Source organism: Epinephelus fuscoguttatus, linkage group LG21 (genome assembly GCF_011397635.1).
Source record: "Epinephelus fuscoguttatus linkage group LG21, E.fuscoguttatus.final_Chr_v1".
Lineage (NCBI taxonomy): Eukaryota > Metazoa > Chordata > Actinopteri > Perciformes > Serranidae > Epinephelus > Epinephelus fuscoguttatus.
The window spans coordinates 37,667,360-37,690,039 of NC_064772.1; the positions used below are offsets into that span (position 1 = coordinate 37,667,360).

Consider the following 22,680-nt stretch of genomic DNA (forward strand, 5'->3'; position numbering starts at 1 on the left):
TCTGTTGTTTCAGAGAGCTTGTGAACAAGACAGTTGTTGTCCTGTGTGAGACGGATGATCTCAGCGTCTCTCTGGCTGATTTCAGCTTCCAATTTGACCCTAAATTGGGTCTGCTGTGCCTTCATGCTCTGTTGACTTTCTTCCAGGTTGCAGAAGTTGTCTCTCAGAGACTGGAATTTATCCTCCCAGGCTGCCTGGCTCTGGAGGAGCTCAGCATCTCTACTTCTCAGCTCTTCTGCTGTTTTGGAGAGCTTGTGAATGAGGCTGTTGTTGTCCTGCGTGAGACGGACGATCTCAGCATCTCTCTGGCCGATTTCGGCTTCCACTTTGACCCTAAATTTGGTCTGCTGTGCCTCCAAGCTCTGTTGAATGTCTACCAGGTTGCAGAACTTGTCTCTCAGAGACTGGAATTTATCCTGCCAGGATGTCTGGCTCTGGAGGAGCTCAGCATCTCTAACTCTCAGCTTTTCTGCTGTTTCAGAGAGCGTGAGAATGATACTGTTGTTGTCCTCTGTGAGACGGATGATCTCAGCGTCTCTCTGGAGGAGCTCAGCATCTCTAGAGGTCACGTCTTGTGTTGTCTCAGCGAGTTTTTTAACGAGACGGTTGTTGTCCTCGGTGAGACAGAGGATCGCAAGGTCTCTCTGGTGGAGTTGCTCCTCTATCAGAGAGACTTTGATGGTCAATTCCTTCTCCTGTGTCTCCCATCTCTGGTTATTTGCCTCCATGTCTGTTGCAGACTTCTGACTCAGAGACTCGTATTTCGCCTGCCAGACGTCCTCGCTCTCCAGAAGGGCAGTTTCTCACTCTCCAGGGCTATTTCACAGTTTCAAACCCTTTGATCTTTTGATGTGTTCCGTGCGCCGAAGTGTCACAAAGGAGTTGGAACACTGATGGCCCCGCCCCCCCAACCACTCCACATAGAATTTAAAAGTGGGCGGGGCTATTCCAGAGAGGGTTCCCACAGGTCCTGACAGTTCTTTCATGTTATTTAATTTGAGTTGAAAGAAATTAACGTCTTGAAAGGTTCATAAAAATAAACACAAATAGACATTTGGTCATTGAAAGTGCTTGAATTCATATATTTGTGCAAAAAAAAAAACTGTAGTTGTTTTAATATTGGGCGGCACGGTGATGTGGTGATTAGCACTGTCGCCTCACAGCAAGAGGGTTGCCGGTTCGATCCCGGGTGCAGGAGCCCTTCTGTGTGGAGTTTGCATGTTCTCCCCGTGTCAGCGTGGGTTCTCTCCGGGCACTCCGGCTTCCTCCCACAGTCCAAAGACATGCAGGTTAATTGATAACTCTAAATTGTCCGTAGGTGTGAATGTGAGTGTGAATGGTTGTCTGTCTCTATGTGTCAGCCCTGCGATAGTCTGGTGACCTGTCCAGGGTGTACCCTGCCTCTCGCCCAGTGTCAGCTGGGATAGGCTCCACCCCCCCCGCGACCCTCAAGAGGATGAAGCGGTTAGAAGATGAATGAATGAATGAATGTTTTAATATTGTCAGCAATCACTGTGACACATTGATAATCATTGTCTGTGAGCTCCTGTAAAGCTGCTAGTCCTCATTATAAACATTCACTGTTGTGACAGTATTTTTCCATAACGTTCATATTTTCCCGGGAATTCAACGTTAAAATTCCGACTTCTATTAAAGCGGATGGAGCAAAAACGGTTGGACCACTACTAGTTCTACAAACTTCAACCGATTAAAACCGTTCAAACATGAAAACGTTCAGCTGAATTAGGACATTCACGGATGTATTCACTTTTTTCCTAAAATTCATACTTTCCGAGATATTTCCGATTTTTCCCAAATCCTTTTCCTATTGGGAATGCATTTCGGAATCCTCAAAAATCTAAAAATTTCACCTTTTTTCAAACTGTGACTACCGATTCATACTTTCAGCTAGAAACTCCATTCAAAATGGAAAATATTCATCATTTTGCTGACATTTTACATATGATTCAACTTTTCAATACCATTCAAACTTTCAAAAATATTCAGCGTTTTTTGAAACTTTGTTATAATGGAAGTCAATGAGAAAATCCTTCAAACTCACTCATCTTCACCCACACATCACGAATTCATACATTGACGTAGAAACTCCATTCCAACTCTCAAATGTTGACGCTGTTGTCAACTTTCAGGAACTAATTCAAATTTTCAGTATCTCTTTTAGTTTTTCTACAAAGTCAGTTTAAAATCCATGAAGTTTTCAGCCCTTCTCAGACTTTATAATGGGTGTGTATTGCGTGAGCTAGAGTGGGTGATGTCATCACTAGAGTGAAGAGCAGCTGAAAATTAATTAAGAAATTTTCTCTTCAACTCGCTCATACGGCCACAATTTTCACTGTACGTACACAATTTATACCACAAAACATAGGAAAATTTGTCCTGGTCACAGAAATGTTGACATGGAATCTGTCACACGTACACATTTTTGCTGAGCGGCTCCAAAGCGAAGGGAGCGCCGATTTTTTTCTCATTCACTCCCATGTAATCTGAGAGGAGAAATTTCTGGAAACAGCTGAGGTGCAACACATTTGTAACTCGCTCTGGTGACCCCATTTTGGACTCGAGAAATATAAAACTCGACATGTGCGTTCACGAGAAGTGGCTGTCTCTCACAATCACTTTATCTTCATGATTGGACCAACGGTTTGGGAATGGGAAGAACTTGTTCGAGGAGTTAAATCTCCTCTGACAGAGCTCTCTTCTCTGTGTTCTGTCTGTCTCTCTCTGCTCTTCTGCCAGGTGCACCTAGTTTATTACCATGGCAACCGCTGTGCCACACAAACTCACAGAAACATGATGTGTGTGTGTGTGTGTGTGTGTGTGTGTGTGTGTGTGTGTGTGTGTGTGTGTGTGTGTAAGCGTGTCTACATGTTACATGCAGACATGACAGGGGCAGAATCTCCATTTTAACCCTTTAGTTGCCAGAGTTATTTGAGGAAAATATTCATTTCAACATTTCAAAAGGCTTTCGCTTGAAAGTGGTGAGAGATGAAGGCATACTGTAAATGAGAAAACTATTCATCATGACCCAAAGTTTGTGATGGGAGTAAATTAACTCATCTAATTTGCATATCGTGGCGTCACTAGGCAGCGGCCATATTGGATTTCATAAATCTCAGTAAAACAGCATTTTTAACATGTTTACACAGTACATTTCTTTTGTTTTGTGCTGTTTTTGTCGTCTCATCCTCAAAATAAAGGAAGAGGAATCTGATGGGAGTAAAGTAACTCATCTAATTTGCATATTGTGGCGTCACTAGGCGGCGGCCATATTGGATTTCATAAATCTCAGTAAAACATTCAAATATTCAAATCATTCAAACTTCATTGTATTCAAGGCAGCATTGCAGCGTGGCTTCAGCTCGCAGCATTCACACCCGCAGTTTCTTCAGAAATTGCTTCTCTAGTTAACCTTGATCCCTTTCTCCAACTATGCAGTGTTGGGTTCTTTTTACAGAATTTGGCCTAAAATGTCCTTGAAAAGTTCTTGAATTTGTTGTTAAGTTTTATATTGCTGGAACACTGTCAGCCATCACTGTGACACATTAATGATCATTGTCTGTGAGCTCCTGTAAAGCTGCTAGTCCTCATTATACAAATTCCCAGATGTTGTTTTTGAGGCAAAATGGCAACAAAATTGTCTGAAGCTAAATATTTTGCTAAATAAAAACATTACATCCATCTTCTTCTTTTTTTTAAATAAATTTTGAATTGTGGACTTCACAATACTCTGGAGTTAAAATGTTATTACAAATGTTCGGAAAGAAAAATAAACATATTCAATGTTTAAACTCCGACTCTGACGTGTTAAATGCTCATATACTCCACTATATGTCGAAAAGAATTTACAAATCGTTGAATTCTGTTTTTGTGCTTGTTTTAAACTAAAATGTACTAATAATATTAGTGTGGTGTGATGTTTATCTGCAACTGTGCAGAAATACTGGGTTTAAACAGCATGAACAGGCATGCAAAAAAAGAAAAACGCTGTGCAGGATCTGAATGCTGATTAACAATTCAAATGTCAACGGTATGAATGAAGTTTCAAAGCCTCTAACTGTTCGTCACTGCCCTGAAATGTTGCAGATCTGTTGTTTTTCTATTATTTATTATTTATTATTACTGCATTACTCCATTTATTATTATGGGCGGTATGGTGGTGCAGTGGTTAGCACTGTCGCCTCACAGCAAGAGGGTTCCTGCTTTGAACCTGGGATGAGGGGAGCCCTTCTGTGTGGAGTTTGCATGTTCTCCCTGTGTCAGCGTGCGTTTCCTCCAGGTGCTCTGACATGTTCTCCCTGTGTCAGCGTGGGTTTCCTCCAGGTTAATGCCACCCTTCCTGCTGTACTCAAAGGTTCCCCAGCTTTATGCTTCACCTCTCTGTAGAGCTTGGGTACGGCTGTGAGGGTGAAAAAACGTGGGGGTGGAGTCACATACCTGGGTTCACGTGTTTTTAGCATGTAACAAAAGCCTTGGTTTTCAGCAGCGCTGTATGGACGCAGATCTTTGCACATGCTTGTGCAAAAATTGTGACGCTGCTGTAAATCACGTGTCATATCCAAGTCCTCCTTCTGTGTTAAAAAATCCAAAATAAGTCCAGACGTTTGATTTAAATGCAGACGATGTATTTCTGTTTCTTTCTCCAGTGCCTCCATCTTTGTTTTGATGAACTTCCTGCCAGATGCCGCTGACTGAGACCTCTGCTGACCTCAGCAGGGAACAAAACATCAGCACCATCTAGTGGAGCGAAAAGCAACTGATTTTATTATTCTAGCACCAAAAGTTGGATTAAAATGTTGTTTGTGAGACTGTATTGTCATGTCCCGGTGTCATCCGCGTTATGTGTATCATTACTTGATACTTTAATGAAGATGAGATTACTTTGGAACAGTGCATGGTGTCTGCAGGTCTTACAAACCTGCAGATTAAAACAAAATACAGACCAGCACAGCATGAACACCCAGCTTGAACTCCAGCGACCTTTATCAAACTGAGCAGCAGTCTGCCGGCCTTCATTACACAGCACCACGGCAAATCAGTGACAGCACTCTTCTTCCAGGAGCACCGCGTGGATCTGTTCTTCTATTCGAACACTGTCTCATCTTTTTAGCATCTGTCGTGCCCCATGTGGGCCTTTGCTGGAGGCAAACCCGACTGAGCCACGAGCCTTTTAAAATACACTCAAGACTGTGTGAAGCCACCAGCAGCACACACATTCAACACCAGCAACTGCACACGAGAAGTTCTGCAACTTTGTGAAACAGGCGATCAAACAGTCACGGCCACTGCACTCAGTGACTGGTCAGGTGTGTGGAGATGAGGCGAGGTTTGAACTTCTCTCTCAGCTCTGTTTCTTTATTCTTTACACCAGTGCTTCCCAACTGGTCCAGACATGAGGTCCAGATCTCTCCTTCGTCATCAGTTCAAGGTCCACACAGTTTGATATATTCAGCATCATACTTGTGTTTGGCCATCGAGCTAGTTCGCTGTCTTTGTCAAGTAGCTGTCTGTTAGTCACTCACTCTAAAGCAGGAAACAGCACTTCAAAATAAAAGCTCTCCACTGTACTTCAAACTAAAGCTTGTTTCTAACAAACCTGACACGTTCAGGAGACACTGAATCCCATTTTTGGACCACAACCCACCAGTTGATAACCACTGCTTTACACAAGTACTAAGGATGTCACTGACGACTCATTGCCCTCACATTTAAACAGAAACTTCTTCTTCTACTACTTCTTCTCTAAAATAAAGAAACAAACATGAAACAATGTCATGTAGTAATATTCTTCATACAGTCATGTCAGTTATTAATGCAGCTCAGCCTGAGGGGTCAAAGGTCACAATCCTTCAGTGGTTTTCAGCCTTTTCCCTCACGTGCAGAGATTTCTCCAGATTCTCTGAATCTCTTGATGATATTATGGACTGTAGATGTGAAATCCATAAACTCTTTGCAATTCCGTGTTGAGAAATGTTGTTCTTGACCTGTTTACACTCACCTCCATTGTCTGGTGTGCTAGAATCTAGGGTTGTCACGATACTAAAATTTCAAACTCGATATCGATACCCAGGAAAATATTCAATACTCGATACCATTTTCGATACAGCAGCAAAAAATTAAGAGGCATGTCATTTTTTAAATAAAGATCAGAACAGTAACATCAATGATAACAACAAAAAATCCCCCCAAAATAAATAACAACCAGAAACAAGATCTGTCCATACAAATATATTTATCTACAGCCCTGTTTATTTTCTGTGCTTATGGTGAATTGGCACCATATTTTCGTTGCTGATCAAATAGAGTTGGTAGTTTAGGCTCAGGATGCTCCTGTTTCTACCTCACTATCAGAGAACCAGGCGTTACGGGAGAAACCAAATGTTTTTTCAGCTTCAATCTGTGACTTTACAGTTAACATAACTTTCAGACACACATAATTGTGTTGTCCTGTTAAACTAACATTGTCTATTAATGTTACAGACGGGCATGACTGATAAAGTTTTCTGCTTAGCTCCCACATTAACGTTAGAAGTTATATTTTAGTTTGATGCTGGCGACACCAGCTGCTCAGCTGCTAGTGAGGGGAGGGGCTGTACCTGCCAACTAAATATTTCCAAAGAGCGCTTTTTCCTTTATCATTTTTGACCAAAACTGGCTGCTCTGATCCTCCTGCAGCCGCGCTGGCCATATTACAGCAACAGAAATGTGTGCATGCATGCACAGCGACGACAACAAGCCGGGTTGCAGCGAGGACTCTGTGCCTGCCAGACGCTGCCTGCACAGCGCGTGTCTGCCGGACCCATCGTGCACCCGCCAGGCGCTGAGGTGGCGTGCACTGTTAGTACTGATACTTTTGTAAATTAGTATTGTATCCGGATACAGCGTTTGAGTATCGATACTTTTCATAGTATTGATACTTTTAACAACCCTACTAGAATCTCTCAACAGGGACTGTTCCTGCCAGCTGGACCGAAAAACACCCTCTACAGAGTGTGCATGAACACCAGGATGATCAACCTCCAGGTGAGACATTTGAGCGTAGCAGTATGTCAGATATGTGACATAGTTCAGCTTATAACCAGCAAAACACCACAGACTGATGTTTCTAACTGCTGCAAGATGCATGACTAATGAAAAACAGTATTGTGATGTTTTTGTTACCTTAGGTTGAGCCCTTATTGTCCACAGAGCCGCCATTTTGTACCACTATGTTTCTACAGTAGCCCAGAACAAACTCATAGACCCTGTTTATATTCAGACTTAATTATTGCATATATTGGTACACAGGATCTTACAATAGACTGCACACAAACCTACTGTGCAGATGATGTTAGATGGACGATTGTTCCGAAAAATTAGTGAAGCTGCTCATTTGAAACGGTTATCATGTTTCAAATGACATATATGGAGCCCACAAACAAACTGGTGCCACAGAGGTTTTGCCACTTGAGATGAAACCAAATTCTTGCCTGGCCCATGGACTAAAAGTGTCTTAAACGTCGCCAGATCTAGTGAGAAAGTTGCGCCGTTAGCAACACTGCACTCAATGACAGTGTTTTGCTTATTCCCGCCCTACTGTGCTGTGATTGGCTACCATCAACCCTAAGCTTTTTGTCTTAACAGCTGATCAGAGCAGCTCCTGTCTGTGTTTGTCTCCACAGTGTCGCCAACTATTTTCCGATGAAGGTAGTTAGCACTTGCTTCAAAAGTTGCCTGATGACCTCATGCGTGCATTTGCATATTGGTGACATCATTGCATATGTAAATGAAAACAACTTCTTTGAATTAGATTCAACAGAAAGAGCCAACACAAACCATCTGAACGCAATGACAGCTTTCTAAGGCTTCAAACCCTGAGAGCAGAGCGTCAACACAGCCACAGAGACAATCTACAACTCAACTCCCACAGTGCAACTAGCAACGTCTCCTCTCCTCCTGCCCGCCCCACACCTACTGACTGCCTGCACAAATGAGGAGAGGGAGGAGGAGGCTGGTGGGGAGGGGGAGACAATGAGAGATTCTAACTCAGACGCCACTGATGATGAAAGTGCAGGCAGAAAGAGACCGATTGAGGCAGAGAAGAAAAAGTACCACCTTCAACCATAATGGCTAACGCAGTACCCGCGGTGGCAGCACAAGGGCAAAGCTTTGCAGTGTGTACTGTAGACAGCGCGGTCCATCCACTGCAGGCAACTCTACATTTGTTACTCGTCAACTCAGTTTAAGGTTGAAACTTTGACGATACACAACGACAGTAAGCAACACAAAACTCACAGGGACCAGAACACTGAGCCCCTCTTTACATCAGTGCAAAACTGGAGTATGCAAATTAAGACAACTATTCATCAGCATGCAACATCACTGATTAAAGGAGCAGTAAGATTTAGGGGGATTTAGTAGCATCTGAAAGGTGACTTCTCCTGGTCAGAATTCCCTCAGAAGGTCTTAAACCAGGAGCTGAATTATCAGCAGAGGTGTCTACTAGGGCTCAACGATATGGACAGAAATTCATATCTCCGTATTTTCAGGCTGAACGGCAATACACGAGATATAACTCTGTATTTTCTACTAAGTGGCCGACATGTTCAGTTGTAAGCTGACCCACGACTAAAGACCCCTGTATTTTTGTCGTATTGGAGAAATGTCACATATTCAACATCCTATCAGTCATTGAGACAAAAGTAGATGGGAAAATAGGGCCTAGGTTGAAAAAAACATTAGTTCCCCTTTAATTAACAGTGTCTCAGCTTGTTAGTGTTGTTAAAATTGGTCAAATTTGTTGCCATATCAAACTACAAACATTATTAATCATGAGTAAATACGTTGCAACCATTAAATGTGATCAGGTTTTGTCCACTTTTGTGTGGGGATCAGATACAGACTGACTTGGCAGAGATGGCTGCCATCTTGTTTTTACATGGATTAGTGTATTGTGCTCTCACTGCCACTAGATGGCACAAAAAAGTGTCCACGCCCGAGGACGACAGGTCTGAGTTCAGTATGAAGTATAAGGTGCAGTAAACCCAGGACACAGGGTCTCAGGAGGGTGTTATTAAATTACATAACTGTTTGCTATTATAGTCAATTTATGACAGACTATTTCTTGGGGACGCAAAAGGCACCGACCCCATGGGATGACCCCGGTACGTACAGACGGACAACCTGAGATACAACGATATAAAACAGTGTAATTCAAAGCGCGCTGACAGGCTGAGATATCCCAGCGTCCCTAGGATCAGTCAACTTCCTGAAACACTGGATCCCAACTTCCCATGATGCAACCTGAGAGCATCTCCACATGACACCCAGAGACACTGAAGACATCACAGGCTCCAGCTGCTCTCACACGCTGAGTGTGTCCATGGTGATTAAACTGGCCTTCATGCATCACATTGAAAACAATATCAACCCAAGTGTAGCCACAGTGCCTGGTGTCAGGGTGACTCACTGAGCAGGAGGTTCAGGGACTGCTGCTGCTGCTGCTGCTGCTGCTGGCTCACCACACATGTACATGTCAAACTGTACTTGTAGAGAATGACTTCATCTCCCTGCTGAAGCCCCACGATCACAAAGACACACATCACAAGTGTTTCCTGGAGCTCCGTGACAGCCCCACACACTGCTGCACTTCCTGCTCCGCGGTGCAGCCCAGCGGCTCCACAGCTGAAGGACACCGGGGAGAGAGGCTCCTAACTTACCTTGGACAGCTCCAGGAGTTTGTGCAGCCTCTCCGGGATCCGAGCCGGCTCAACCTCAGCGACAACACGCAGCAGCTTCTGCGACACTATCCGCTGCCTGCAGCCGCCACAGCATCCGCTCACACCGGCTCCCGTACACTCCTGCTCAGCTCCTCACACTTTTCCGCATCTTCCTTGTTTTAATCACCGGATCCTCGGTGCTGCATGCACGGGAGTTTCAGCTGTTAGGGCGCATGCGCGGCTCAGGTCAGTCTGTGGGGTGCTGAGGTGAATGCTGCCTTCAAGTGATCAGTGAAGTGCGGTAAAACAGAGAACTCCCCAAAATAAAAGAGAGATCCGAGCGTCCAATTTCGTAGTTTAGAGGGGACAGTAAAGGCAGCATTGCCCCTATCTGTGTCTGTTCCAGCAGCAGTAACAAGAGTCCTATACACACACACACACACACACACTGACTGTGCATATGGTGTCCATTTACCAGAGCAGCAGTGATGGAGCAGTGGGAAGAAACCTTGGCATGCAGCTAGTGTGTCAAAGCTGAGATGTTAGAGCTCACACTGTCACACACCACAGGCTCTGTGATGACACTTCTTTTCACCACAACAACACACACATACACACACACACACACACACACAAACTGAAATGTTGACAGTTAAAAATGGTAATAAGTATTTGAGCATATGGTCTCTGTTTGTTTGATATTACGACAAATTAGCAGACTTGTGTGGCATCTGATTCAAATCAGTTCATGTTACGACCTTATAGATAAACTCTAATCAATCAGCACTGTGGAATGTTCTATATCATACCATGGAGCCTATCCCAGCTGACACTGGGTGAGAGGCAGGGTTCACCTTGGACAGGTCACCAGACTATCACAGGACTGACACATAGAGACTAGTCTCGCTCACCAGACCTTTCTCAGGAAAAGAAAGGTCTGGCTGCGCCGACTCTCACTTTGAGATTGGAGAAAAAAACGCCCCGGCTGCTTGTATTTCTTTCAACCAATCACAATCGTTGTGGGCGGTGCCACAGCAACTGCGCTTGCAAAAATATTGCCGGGGGGAAACAGGTTTTGGTGTAACACGCCCACAAAAATATCGCCTACAGGACGCGAACCATGTCAGAAAAATGGCTACATCCCTGCAAGATCAAACACCGCAAAAGTTAGTAAAGGACGTGTTGAAAACGGTTGAAAACTTCTACGCAACCGGAGGTGGTAGGGCGGGACTTCAGCGGGTGGCTCGTTCCGCCCAATGAGAGGCTGATCTCTGCAGCAAACTTCCGCCCACTCATAGACTACATAGAGACAGACAACCATTCACACTCACATTCACACCTACAGACAATTTAGAGTCACCAGTTAACCTGCATGTCTTTGGACTGTGGGAGGAAGCTGGAGCACCTGGAGGAGGATTCTGTTGGCCATCACTGCAAAGAAAGAAGGAAAGGAGACCCCACTACAGACTGAAGTGCAACACACACTGCCGCCGGCGCGGCACTGTGGCCGTCAAGTGCCGTCCCCCAACACACATTGGTGGTGGCGCTCAGTGGCAGGGTCATTATACGAAAACGTGCCATTTTGTGTCTCTCGACCAAAACTGTGCTATAAATGTCAATAAACAATAAATACACTATAATCATTTTAGAATTTATTTTCCATGATATCTCTTGTAACATTAAAACAATGTTTATTTATTTTGTTTTCAAAGAGTTTTAAACATCTTTTTGTACGAAGCATCGTTCAAAAGTTGTAAAAATGGCCTGTTGCTCAATATGATTGTTCTACTTTTACTAGCTATTAAGGCCCAAAAAAGTCAAACTATCATAAAAACATAAACTTATATATAAAGCCTCAAGTGTCCTTTCATTATTCACAAATGGATTTTATTCTTAATATATGTAAAATGTTGTAAAAAACATTGATTTAGTGAGGTAGTCGTCAACCCTGTTACTTTTAATGAACACACCCCTTCTGAGATAATGGACTGCTCCAAAAGTTGCATCATTTCCTGGGAGTGAAATCAGCTTCCTTTTGTGAACATGCTGGTGAAAAGACAAATAAGTGTCCTCTTCTTTTCATGATTGTTCTTAGAGTTATATAATGTTTGACAGAGGGGGACAAGCTTATTGTGTCAGCCCTGTTTCCACAACAGGACACGCTCAGAAGATATTTGTTAGAAATTTTTAATGTACATAAATAACATGATATAAGCCTCTAATGAATGCACACCATGTGGTCTCATGACCTTCACCACATGGCTAGTAATGGCTGCCAAGAACATTTTTCGGCAACCCTGTTATTGTCAACCCTGTTACCATTCTAGTGTAAAAGGGTTGATGGTAGCAGGGTTGACAAAAGTATGGTTTTGCAAGTACATGAAAATATATTTTCCTTACCAATAGTAGACATGCTACTTGCTGAGAGGGAAATTGAAAAAACTGTGCACTTGCTGACAAGTTTTTGAAATTTGGCATAGTGTTAAACTTGGTGGAGAGGTATAACATGGTCCAACATGGAACCCATTACAATTTGGAGCAGATCCAGATCTCCGGTGAGGGCCATATTGAAATTTGTGGCTATCCCAACTTGGTTTTTGAAAACCTTATACCCATACCTTACACTATGTCAAATTTCAAAAACTTGTCACCAAGTGCACAATTTTTTCAATTTCCCTCTCAGCTAGCGATGAAACTTGTAAAACCATGTATATAATGTCTACTATTGGTAAGGAAAGTATACTTTCATGGACTCGCAAAACCATACTTTTGTTAACTTGGAAGCCATGTGGTGAACGTCATGAGACCACATGGTGTGCATTCATTAGAGGCTTATATCATGTTATTTATGTACATTAAAATTTTTTAACAAATATCTTTTTAATGTGTCCTTTTGTGGAAACAGGGCTGACAAAATAAGCTTGTCCCCCTCTGTGAAACATTATATAACTCTAAGAAAAATCATGAAAAGAAGAAGACACTTATTTGTCTTTTCACCAGCATGTTCACTAAAGGAAGCTGATTTCACTCCCAGGAAATGATGCAACTTTTGGAGCAGGCCAAACATGTTCAATGGATCAAATTCATTGTGACTGTCCTTTCAATATCCTTCATGTTTTGAAAAATGCTAAAACCTCTCAATAAATATGTCTCCAAATTATTCTTTGATTAGTCATGTTGAATTAAAGGTTTATGAATGTCCCATTATCTTCATTAGACCCAAAGCTGCAACTTAAACTATTAGTATGGTAACTGTTGTCAACCCTGTTACTGAGGTGTCAGCCCTGTTACTTATATGATATTCTAGTATAATTCAAAAATTGAAAAGACAAATGTCAAATCAACTCATTTTATATGTTAAGTAAAAGAAACCAGTAATCAAATTAAATGTGGGTATTATTATTTTGTTTCCATATTCTGTTCTTAAAAAGAAAGATGCTGTGAAAGTGTCAATTGCAAATGAGCATATTCATCCATGGATAAAAATTAACATCTCAATAGTCTCACTGTACAAACACACTCAGTGTAACAAGGGGAGATTTATCCTTCATAGTATATCAGATTTGTTGTAAATATGCAGTTAAAATATTTTCAAACACTAATTGGTGTATCGTAACAGGGTTGACAAAACACACATATGCATGTTGATTAAATGTGGAAAAAAATAAAAAATAAGATAGCCTGAGATGGCACAGCACATATTTCTGATAGGTAAGGATCTATTTAATCCAAAAGGGGGTCATAAATAGTTTTAAAACAGTACTTGGCATGTTTTCATATAATGACCCGGCACCATCGAAAGTGTATTTCCCACCCCAGCCTGCCAGGTGGCTGTACCTACACTAGTTGCCAATGGTTGCCAACTGCTTGTAATAGAAGAAGAAGAGGAAAAACTTTGAGGCAACAACAACTTGGATTTCACGGGTGAGTTTCTTATGAAAATCGTCATACGGCGGCGATGTGTGTTGCACTAAAGACCAGCTGGTGAAGTCGGGGGCCGTCATGGACCTCCCCAAAACTACAACCACCACCAGCACAACAATGCCTCTTGTGGAAACCAGAAGGACATGCAACACCAAAAGATACGCCACATTATCAAGAAGAAGGTCGCAAGGTATGAGGCCGAAAGACAAACTGCCCCAAACCAGATCAAGCAGGTTTTGAGGCAGGAGGTTGAGAGCCAGGTACAGAATGAGTACCAGGAGAAGGAAGCCCAAATGAGAGAACAGATGGATCAGTTGGGCGCTGACCTCCTGAAACTCCGCGACGAGAAACACAGTCTCCTTCTGACGCTGGCAGAGGCACACACAGCGATGAGCAGCAAAGATGCTGCTCTCCAGCAGAGCGAGGACGTCTGGCAGGCGAAATATGAGGCTCAGAAGTCTGCAACAGACGTTGAGGCAAATAACCAGAAATGGGAGATGCGGGAGAAGGGATTGACCATCAAGGTCTCTCTGATGGAGGAGCAACTCCACCAGAGAGACCTTGAGATCATCCGTCTCACTGAGGACAACTGTCTCCTTAAAAAACTCGCCGAGACAACACAAGAGGTGACCTCAAGAGATGCTGAGCTCCTCCAGAGCCAGACAGCCTGGCAGGATAAATTCCAGACTCTGAGAGACAATTTCTGCAAAGACCTGCAAATCACAAATTACAGAAACAGCAGAGCTGGGAGGCAGAGCAGACCCAATCTCGGGTCAAAGCGGAGGCCGAAATCAGCCAGAGAGACGCTGAGATCATCCGTCTCACAGAGGACAACAACTGCCTAATTCTTAAGCTCTCCAAAACAGCAGAAAAGCTGAGACGTAAAGATGCTGAGCTTCTCCAGAGCCAGACATCCTGGCAGGATAAATTACAATCTCTGAGAGACAAGTTCTGCAACCTGGTAGAAATTCAACAGAGCTGGGAGGCACAGCAGACCCAATCTAGGGTCAAAGTGGAGCCAGACATCAGCCAGAGAGACGCTGAGATCATCCGTCTCACAGAGGACAACAACTGCCTCAATAACAAGCTCTCCAAAACAGCAGAAGAGCTGAGAAGTAAAGATGCTGAGCTCCTCCAGAGCCAGACATCCCGGCATGATAAATACACCGCTCTGGAGAAGGTTACAGAGGACCTGGCTGAGAAACAGCAGAGCCTGGAAACAGAGGTTACGCAGCTGGTCGCCGACAAGGCAGAACTGGAGGACCTCTGTTTGTACATAAACAAGAAGAGGAAACACTTCTTGTTGTTTCCAAGGAGGTCTTCCGATGACAGAGAGACCCAGCTGCAGAAGATGAAGATTAAAATGCAGCAGAAGGCAGCAAAAACAAGAGGAGCTGAGAAAATGGAGGAAGAAATGAAGGCTGGTGATTGTTCAGCTCAGACTGGGCATCAGTAGCTCCCATAGCTTTCTCAATTTATGTGGGGTTTTCTCCTGGTGCTCAGGTTCACCCGTCAGTGTCGGTCACATTTAAAAAAAAAGGAGATAGAGGAGGAGGCAATTGTTGCTCAGCTCAGGTTGGGCAACAGTTGTCTCCCAGACATGTCTGTGTCCCAGTCATCCAGGTCATGGTACTCATAAGTGCTATATTGTAGGCAAAGGGACACAGGCAAATCCATTTGCCTGTGTCCCTTTGCCTACGATATAGCACTGACGGCTTCCACAGGTGGAAGCCTGGTGCTCAGGTTTTCCCGCCAGTGTCAATCATATTAGACTATACCATCATTAGTCACAATAAAATAACATCAAATTGGAGTTCAATGTTTCTGTGTCTTTGAATGAAAACAGCATAAAATGTTATGACATTATGGAAGGTAAAAAGTGTAAGAACTGGTATCTGTTGGGGCATCGGTGGCTTAGTGGTAGAGCAGGCGCCCCATGTACAAGGCTGTTGCCGCAGCGACCCGGGTTTGACTCCAGCCTGTGGCCCTTTGCTATATGTCACTCCCTCTCTCTCTCCCCCTTTCACACTTGTCTGTCCTATCAATTAAAGGTTAAAAAATGCCCAAAAAATATCTAAAAAAACTGGTATCTGTTAAAGTTATGGCTTAAACACCTCTGAAACTGATCAATGAAACTGATCAATGACAAAACGATCAATGTAATAAAAGATGTTCCAAATGGTCTTTAAGGTGCTGGTTAACAACAGGAGCTGGTTCTGTAGGGAACAGAAATGTAGCCAGACCAAAAACTCACAATGAAAAGTTCATCATATATTTATCTGTCTGAGTCACTGTTGTTGTTTAAGTCTCTCCTAAAAACATATCTGAGCTGTCTGTCTACTTTACTGATCTCTGATTGGTTTTAATTCCAAACATGCTTGTTTCCAGACATTTCCAATAACATTTAAGTCAGGAGTATTGTAAAGTCCAAAATTCAAAATTTAGTAAAAAAAAAAAGGATGGATGTAATTAGTTCCAAAATTTGCAACATGTTTTTATTTAGATAGATAGATAGATAGATAGATAGATAGACAGACAGACAGCACTTTGTAACTGTTTTTCCTATATCAATAGTGTTTATTATCATTATTTTTATTAAAATAATCGAAATGATGACTTGAAAAACGGACCTTTATCTAACTGCACACAAACTGTATCTTCAACCACCTGGAAAACACAAGGTCAGACGCTAGGCGCTACTCTTGTGCCTTTTCTGTGCCAACTTTCAAGAGCGAGGTGGCAGGTTGTGTCTGAGGTTGCTAACCAACCTCAACAAGCACCATATCACAAGGGCTGTAGTCTCCTGGTCGACTAGTCGATTATTTGGTTGCTATGCTCTCGTCCGACCAAATTCTCACTGGTTGAATAGTCACCGTGTTACTTTCATAAGGAGAAAAGTGCTACATCAACAGCTTTCCAGGATTAATCCATTATTTCCTGCGGCGGGGGGACGGGCTAAGTTACCTGTGAAAATGAGGGTGTTTTCAAAACACCCCCGTTGTTGACAGAAAGTTGAACTTGCCCACCCTCACGCTTAGTGTCGCCAAAGATACATAATAATACAATATACCCCCATTGTATGAAAAGGTATACATTTCCAGTCTCCTAAGTAGGCGTTGTCCCCCGTAGCCCAATCAAAGACAATGGAGAACCGCCAATCAAAGACAAGTACCCCGAACCTCACTTGGTTATCGTAGATTAGCTGAGCTAACCGTCAGCTGTTAGCAGTGTCTGTAATAACTCAGTAACTCAATAAACGGTCCGTGAAAAAAAAATGTTTTCCAGCGGATATCTTAGTTACAACATGATTGAGCTAGCAAAGCAGTTTTGCGTTGCTATGTGTGGTATTTATTCAGTTTTGGGAAATCACGATGTCTAGAAAGCATCAGTTGCTGCAGCTGACAGGGACAGCTAACAGCAGCAGCAGAGCTAAAATCAGGACGTCATCTGTTAAAAGCCTCCCGTTGTCGGATACGACATGAAATTACTCCAGTTAGCTCAATCATGTTGTAACTAAGACATCCACTGGAAAAAAATATGTGTCGCCGAATCTTGCAAGTGTGTGTTGTTGAGACAGAGACAGGTCTTGAACTAAATAAATTTTCTCCTGATTTGTCCATCTGAAATTTGCCATTTTGGTGTCAGAATGTTCCGAAGGTATGGGGCCTGTGATAAATGGGTCCAATATTGGCTTCCGTGACTATGGGGCGAAAGAATCGGCCATAATCTGTAATCACGTTCATTTCTCCCACTGAAGTCAATGGACTCAGGACCTGCTGTTAGTCTCCTAAAGGGGCGTGGTGGTCGCGAACCCCATGTGACACTGATACAGGAAACTGACTCGTAGTGGACCGTCTCGGTTTATCCACCGTCTTTGGCGTCACAGTGACACAGACCTCCTGTCTGTCTCTGTAAGCTGACACCATTTCCCTCAGTGGAAACGAAGCTTGTATTTACTTTAATTTCACAGATAAGAAACAATAAATTGTGAAGACAGTAAAGCCTCCACTAAAATAGCATTTTAAGTCTTTTGTGTGATTTATACTTAAGGGATTTATACTTCAGGATTTATCCTGGCTTCATATGAGCAGAGGAAATCTCCGCTTGTTGCTAGGCTAATTTATACAATGCAAAATGCCATAGGCTGGCGCTAATAACGTTAGCATGTTGTATTTGCTTGGAAAACGTGTTTAGTATAAGACAGTTGTTTTGTCAGTGAACCTTGTGAGTTGTAATGGAGCCAAATTATGTGCCGTTACCTTTGTTACATGTTGCTGTTGTCCCTGGTTTTATATGAGAAGAGGAAAATATTGCTAGATGCTAGGCTAATTTATACAATGTAAAATGCCATAGGCTTGTTAGCATGTTGTATTTGTGGGGGAAATGTGTCCAGATAAAGACAAGTGTTTGTCTGTGAATGCTGCCAGTTATAGTGAAGGTGATTTGTGTACTTGTGTTTAAAATGGTCTCTATTAAGCCATGTTTAATGTGTGTTTAACGTGTGTTTTGAATCAACTAAACTTTACAGCACTACAATGTAAAATGCCATAGGCTGGCGCTAATAACGTTAGCATGTTGTATTTGCTTGGAAAACGTGTTTATTATCAGACAGTTGTTTTGTCAGTGAATGTTGTGAGTTGTAATGGAGCCAAATTATGTGCCGTTACCTTTGTTACATGTTGCTGTTGTCCCTGGTTTCATATGAGAAGAGGGAAAGATTACTAGACGCTAGGCTAATTTATACAATGTAAATTACGGTGAGCAGACATCCCCGATTTCCCGGGACAGCCCCCGATTTGGGTGACCTGTCCCTGGTAAAAACGGGCAGCCTCAAACATCAGTTATTAAGGTAGTCAGTAAACGGATCGCCAGAGAGGACGTCGTATGATGTACAGACGTTATCAGGAAGCACGACCAGACACAGCAGCATCAACAACAATCTAGAGGCGGCAAAAAAGAGAGAAGAGGAGACCAGCGGCTGTGTTAAATGGTATGTTGTGAACTTATTTATTTTGTGTGAGCTGGCAGTAGACTTGACTGTGTGTGTGTGTGTGTGTGTGTGTGTGTGTGTGTGTGTGAAGTGAGGTAAAGTAGGCTAAGTATGATTGTAACATGCAGTGCGTCTGTTTAATCTGAACTGAAGACCTAACGTAACGTTATAAAAGTCAGTGAACGTTAACATTATGTCACTGTTTTTATATCTGTCATTGGTGAAGCTGTAACGTTAGCGTGACATTACCAGGTGATGACACTGTATGTGGCTCTGTTTTAGAAAAGGAGGAGGTGGAAGACTGCTTTGGTAGCATAGGATTTTCCTGGAGGCATAGGGACCTGAGACTGTGTTAAAATAATAAATAAATAATAAGTAAATGGTTAATAGTTGTGTGTGTTAACTGCTGAATTTTGTGTCAGGCTGGCACCAGTCACTGCTGTGTGGGTAACCAATGAATTTAGTAGTTATAAATGCAGACCATCTGATTAGATGATGCCCTATGTCACTGTTTTGTATGTCACTGTTGTTAGTGAAGGTGTAACTTGTTATATTAGGTTACCATGAGATGACAATATTATCTCTATCTTTTGTGAGTGTACTTTATAAATGTAGGCTATTCTTTGATTTTAATAAAGTAGCATTTTCTTGATGTTCTTTAGCCTTGCTGATGCTGTTGCATGGGGGATACAGTTATTTTTATTGTATGAAAAAATCATATCTGCAGTAAAAAGTTGCACTTTGGAAATTTGGTTTGGTACATAGTGACATGGTCTGAAAGGTTTAGGAACCTTTGATGTAGCACATTTCAAACAGAGGCAATTAGAGCAGATAAAAAAGAGCACAATGACTAAATTATTTAAGTATATTACCAAAACTGATGTTATTTCTTTAGGAAACTATTCACTTACTATTGGCTCTGTTTTTGCAGTTTTTCTCATGTTCTCCTCTGGTCTTATTCTACCCAAGCTCCTGAGGCGGAGGCTACGGAGGTGGATGAATGAGGGGATTACGGTGATGTCATCCCTTTTTTGATTGCCACGTTTTGTGTCATAAATATCAGTTCAATATTAAGTTATAAGTTGAAACCTTGGACCAAAAAAATCCATCCTAACTCAGTCTAATAAGATTGAGATATTTTTGTCTACCTCGTGGATGGATGGTTGGTGATGTCACTCATTTGTTTGATTGCAACCTTTTTCGTAATAAAAACTGGTCAAAATAAAAAGTACTTGTTCCCGTTTTTTATTTCATAATGATAATATTTAATGATTTTTCACCGCTGCACTGAAATTGTCCCCGATTTTCATCTCAGAAATCTGGTTACCTCAATGTAAAATACCACAGGCTGGCGCTAATAACGTTAGCATGTTGTATTTGCTTGGAAAACGTGTTTAGTATCAGACAGTTGTTTTGTCAGTGAATGTTGTGAGTTGTAATGGAGCCAAATTATGTGCCGTTACCTTTGTTACATGTTGCTGTTGTCCCTGGCTTTATATGAGAAGAGGAAAATATTGCTAGGCTAATTTATACTATGTAAAATGCCATAGGCTTGTGCTAATAACGTTAGCATGTTGTATTTGTGGGGGAAATGTGTCCAGATAAAGACAAGTGTTTGTCTGTGAATGCTGCGAGTTATAGTGAAGCTGATTTGTGTTTGAAACTGCCTCTATTAAGCCATGTTTAATGTGTGTTTTGAATCAACTAAACTTTACAGCACTACAATGTAAAATGCCATAGGCTTGTGCTAATAACGTTAGCATGTTGTATTTGCTTGGAAAACGTGTTTAGTATCAGACAGTTGTTTTGTCAGTGAATGTTGTGAGTTGTAATGGAGCTGAATTATGTGCCGTTACCTTTGTTACATGTTGCTGTTGTTCCTGGTTTTATATGAGAAGAGGAAAAGATCACTAGGCTAATTTATACAATGTAAAACGCCATAGGCTTGTGCTAATAACGTTAGCATGTTGTATTTGTGGGGAAAATGTGTCCAGATAAAGACAAGTGTTTGTCTGTGAATGCTGCGAGTTATAGTGAAGCTGATTTGTGTTTGACACTGTCTCTATTAAGCCATGTTTAATGTGTGTTTAATGTGTGTTTAATGTGTGTTTTGAATCAACTATATAAATAAAGTTTGATTTGAACTAAACTTTACAGCTCTTAACACAGTCCTCCACCACGACTAGTGTTTTGGAGGTGTAACTGCAGAGTGACACAGACACACCACCGCACAAGTAAAAATAACGTGCAGATTTTTTTCCCCCACGACTAATCGATTAGTTGAAGATTATGTGCGACTTTAGTCGTCCAAGATTTTCTTTGGTTGGCTACAGCCTTATGTATCACAACTGGTAGCTTTTTGTCAACGACCTTTTTTCCATGAGGAAAACAAGACGATGACTCAGGCAGAAACACTTTGACTAGTTAAATGTAAAACAGAGGTGGGGGCGCTGTGCCAAATATGATCCTGTATTAATCACACAAATAACGACTGATGGCAGCTCTGTAGTGAACACACATCGGGCTGCTTGGTCGTGACAGAGGCATGTGAACATGGAGCATGTCAGAGGGATGCCATGATGGCTGCATGTGCGCCAACATGTGCCAACATGCGCCGACAGGATGGATGGATGGATTTATCTGTGGCACAGTGATATTCTCCCGGCAGGATCAGCCTCATCCATCCATTGTCAGTGTCAGCAGTCAAATCCATATTCCGTCAACCACCTTCCTCCCCAGTGCGCCTGCGCTGCCTCTCCTCCTCCTCCCTCCATCCGTCGGTGTGGCTCCGTTCTCTACCTGACAGCTCATCGGAAGACATGCACACAGCCGAGCCCCGGGCTTCTCACTAGCAGAGGAATAAAGGGGGCCGCGCAGGTCTGTGTGTCGGGAGACTGAGCGGCTGTTGTCCCGAGCATCCTGCTCCTCGCGGCGGCATGGAGCGCTCCTGATCCCGGCAGGACGCCCGGAGAGCTCAGCCATTCTTCCCTCGTCACATCTTGGATCTGTTTGGATAAATTAGCGGCCTGACCATGTCTGCGAGAGAGAAGGGGATCCTGACCAAAGACAGTGTCAGCCTGCTGCCCTGCTTCTATTTCGTGGAGGTGGGTTCACGCTGCATGCTCTCTGTGTCCCCATCAGACCATACGGAGGGGATGAATGTGATGTGCTCGTGTGTAACTATCACCAGAGATCCAGCAGCGTTACTGTGCACCAGTCCATATGAACATGGGCTTCATATGACTCGACTGCTTCTGATATGTAGGTCAGATAATCCTGTCAACATTGGAGTCAGTGTTCACCGTGAAATGTGCAAATATACACAGTGTGCATTCAGCCGACTGTAAGCTACATGATCACATCATTCATCTGCTACCTGCACACACACACACACACACACACGCACACTGCTGCTTTGTGTGTTTCTTATATGTTGCTCTTGTTTGCATCTGTAAGGCTGCAACAGCAGGTTTTTACAGTCTCTATGGCGGCATTAATGAATCATAATCAGCAGTCAGAATGACCCTAAACCCTTTAAAGCCTGAGCGAATTGGCCTAATGACTGTCAAGAACACAAGAGGAAGGCAGCGAGCAGCTTCACAAGAAATGACCCCAGAATTAGCAAGAAATTAGTTAAAAAGCAAAAACAAACTAAGAAATGACCTGAAGAAAAAAAGCTAAATATTAGGGATGGGGGAAAAATTGTTAAGCAGCATAATATCGCGATATTTTTGTGCGGCAGTATCATATCATATCGTCACGCACAGCCAAGTATCGTTTTTTTTAATATAAATTATTAATGTTAAAAAGTAAAGTAATGAATCACAGTGAATTTTATTGCAATACTCAGCATATCACAACATATTTAAAATCGCAGTAATATTGTTTTGTGACTTAAATATCGTGATAATATCGTATTGTGGATCCTCTGGTGATTCCCACCCCTATTAAATATATATAATTCTATATATCAAGTATATATTATAATCAATATTTTATAATTATATCTGTGATTTTTTTGTGTGTAACATAATTTTTTAAAATATTATT

The 22,680-nt window shown here is 42.4% G+C and overlaps 3 protein-coding genes across 4 annotated transcripts in view; 2 read left to right on the forward strand and 1 right to left on the reverse strand.

The window, feature by feature from the left end:
• plppr5b (phospholipid phosphatase related 5b) overlaps window positions 1-9,862 on the reverse strand; it is a 173,469-nt gene extending 163,607 nt beyond the window's left edge. The window contains exon 1 of the mRNA XM_049565616.1: window positions 9,717-9,862. The gene's annotated coding sequence lies outside the window, so the exon portion shown is untranslated. The remainder of the gene's footprint in view (window positions 1-9,716) is intronic.
• Window positions 1-22,680, forward strand: part of LOC125882018 (uncharacterized) — a 381,147-nt gene that overhangs the window by 83,294 nt on the left and 275,173 nt on the right. The gene's annotated exons all lie outside the window — the stretch shown is intronic.
• The window catches only part of LOC125881973 (phospholipid phosphatase-related protein type 4), a 48,632-nt gene continuing 46,988 nt past the window's right edge, over window positions 21,037-22,680 (forward strand). For both annotated transcript variants that reach the window (XM_049565507.1, XM_049565508.1), the window contains exon 1: window positions 21,037-21,734. In XM_049565507.1, coding sequence (XP_049421464.1) covers window positions 21,663-21,734 — 72 coding nt within the window. In that variant the 5' untranslated portion in view covers window positions 21,037-21,662. The remainder of the gene's footprint in view (window positions 21,735-22,680) is intronic.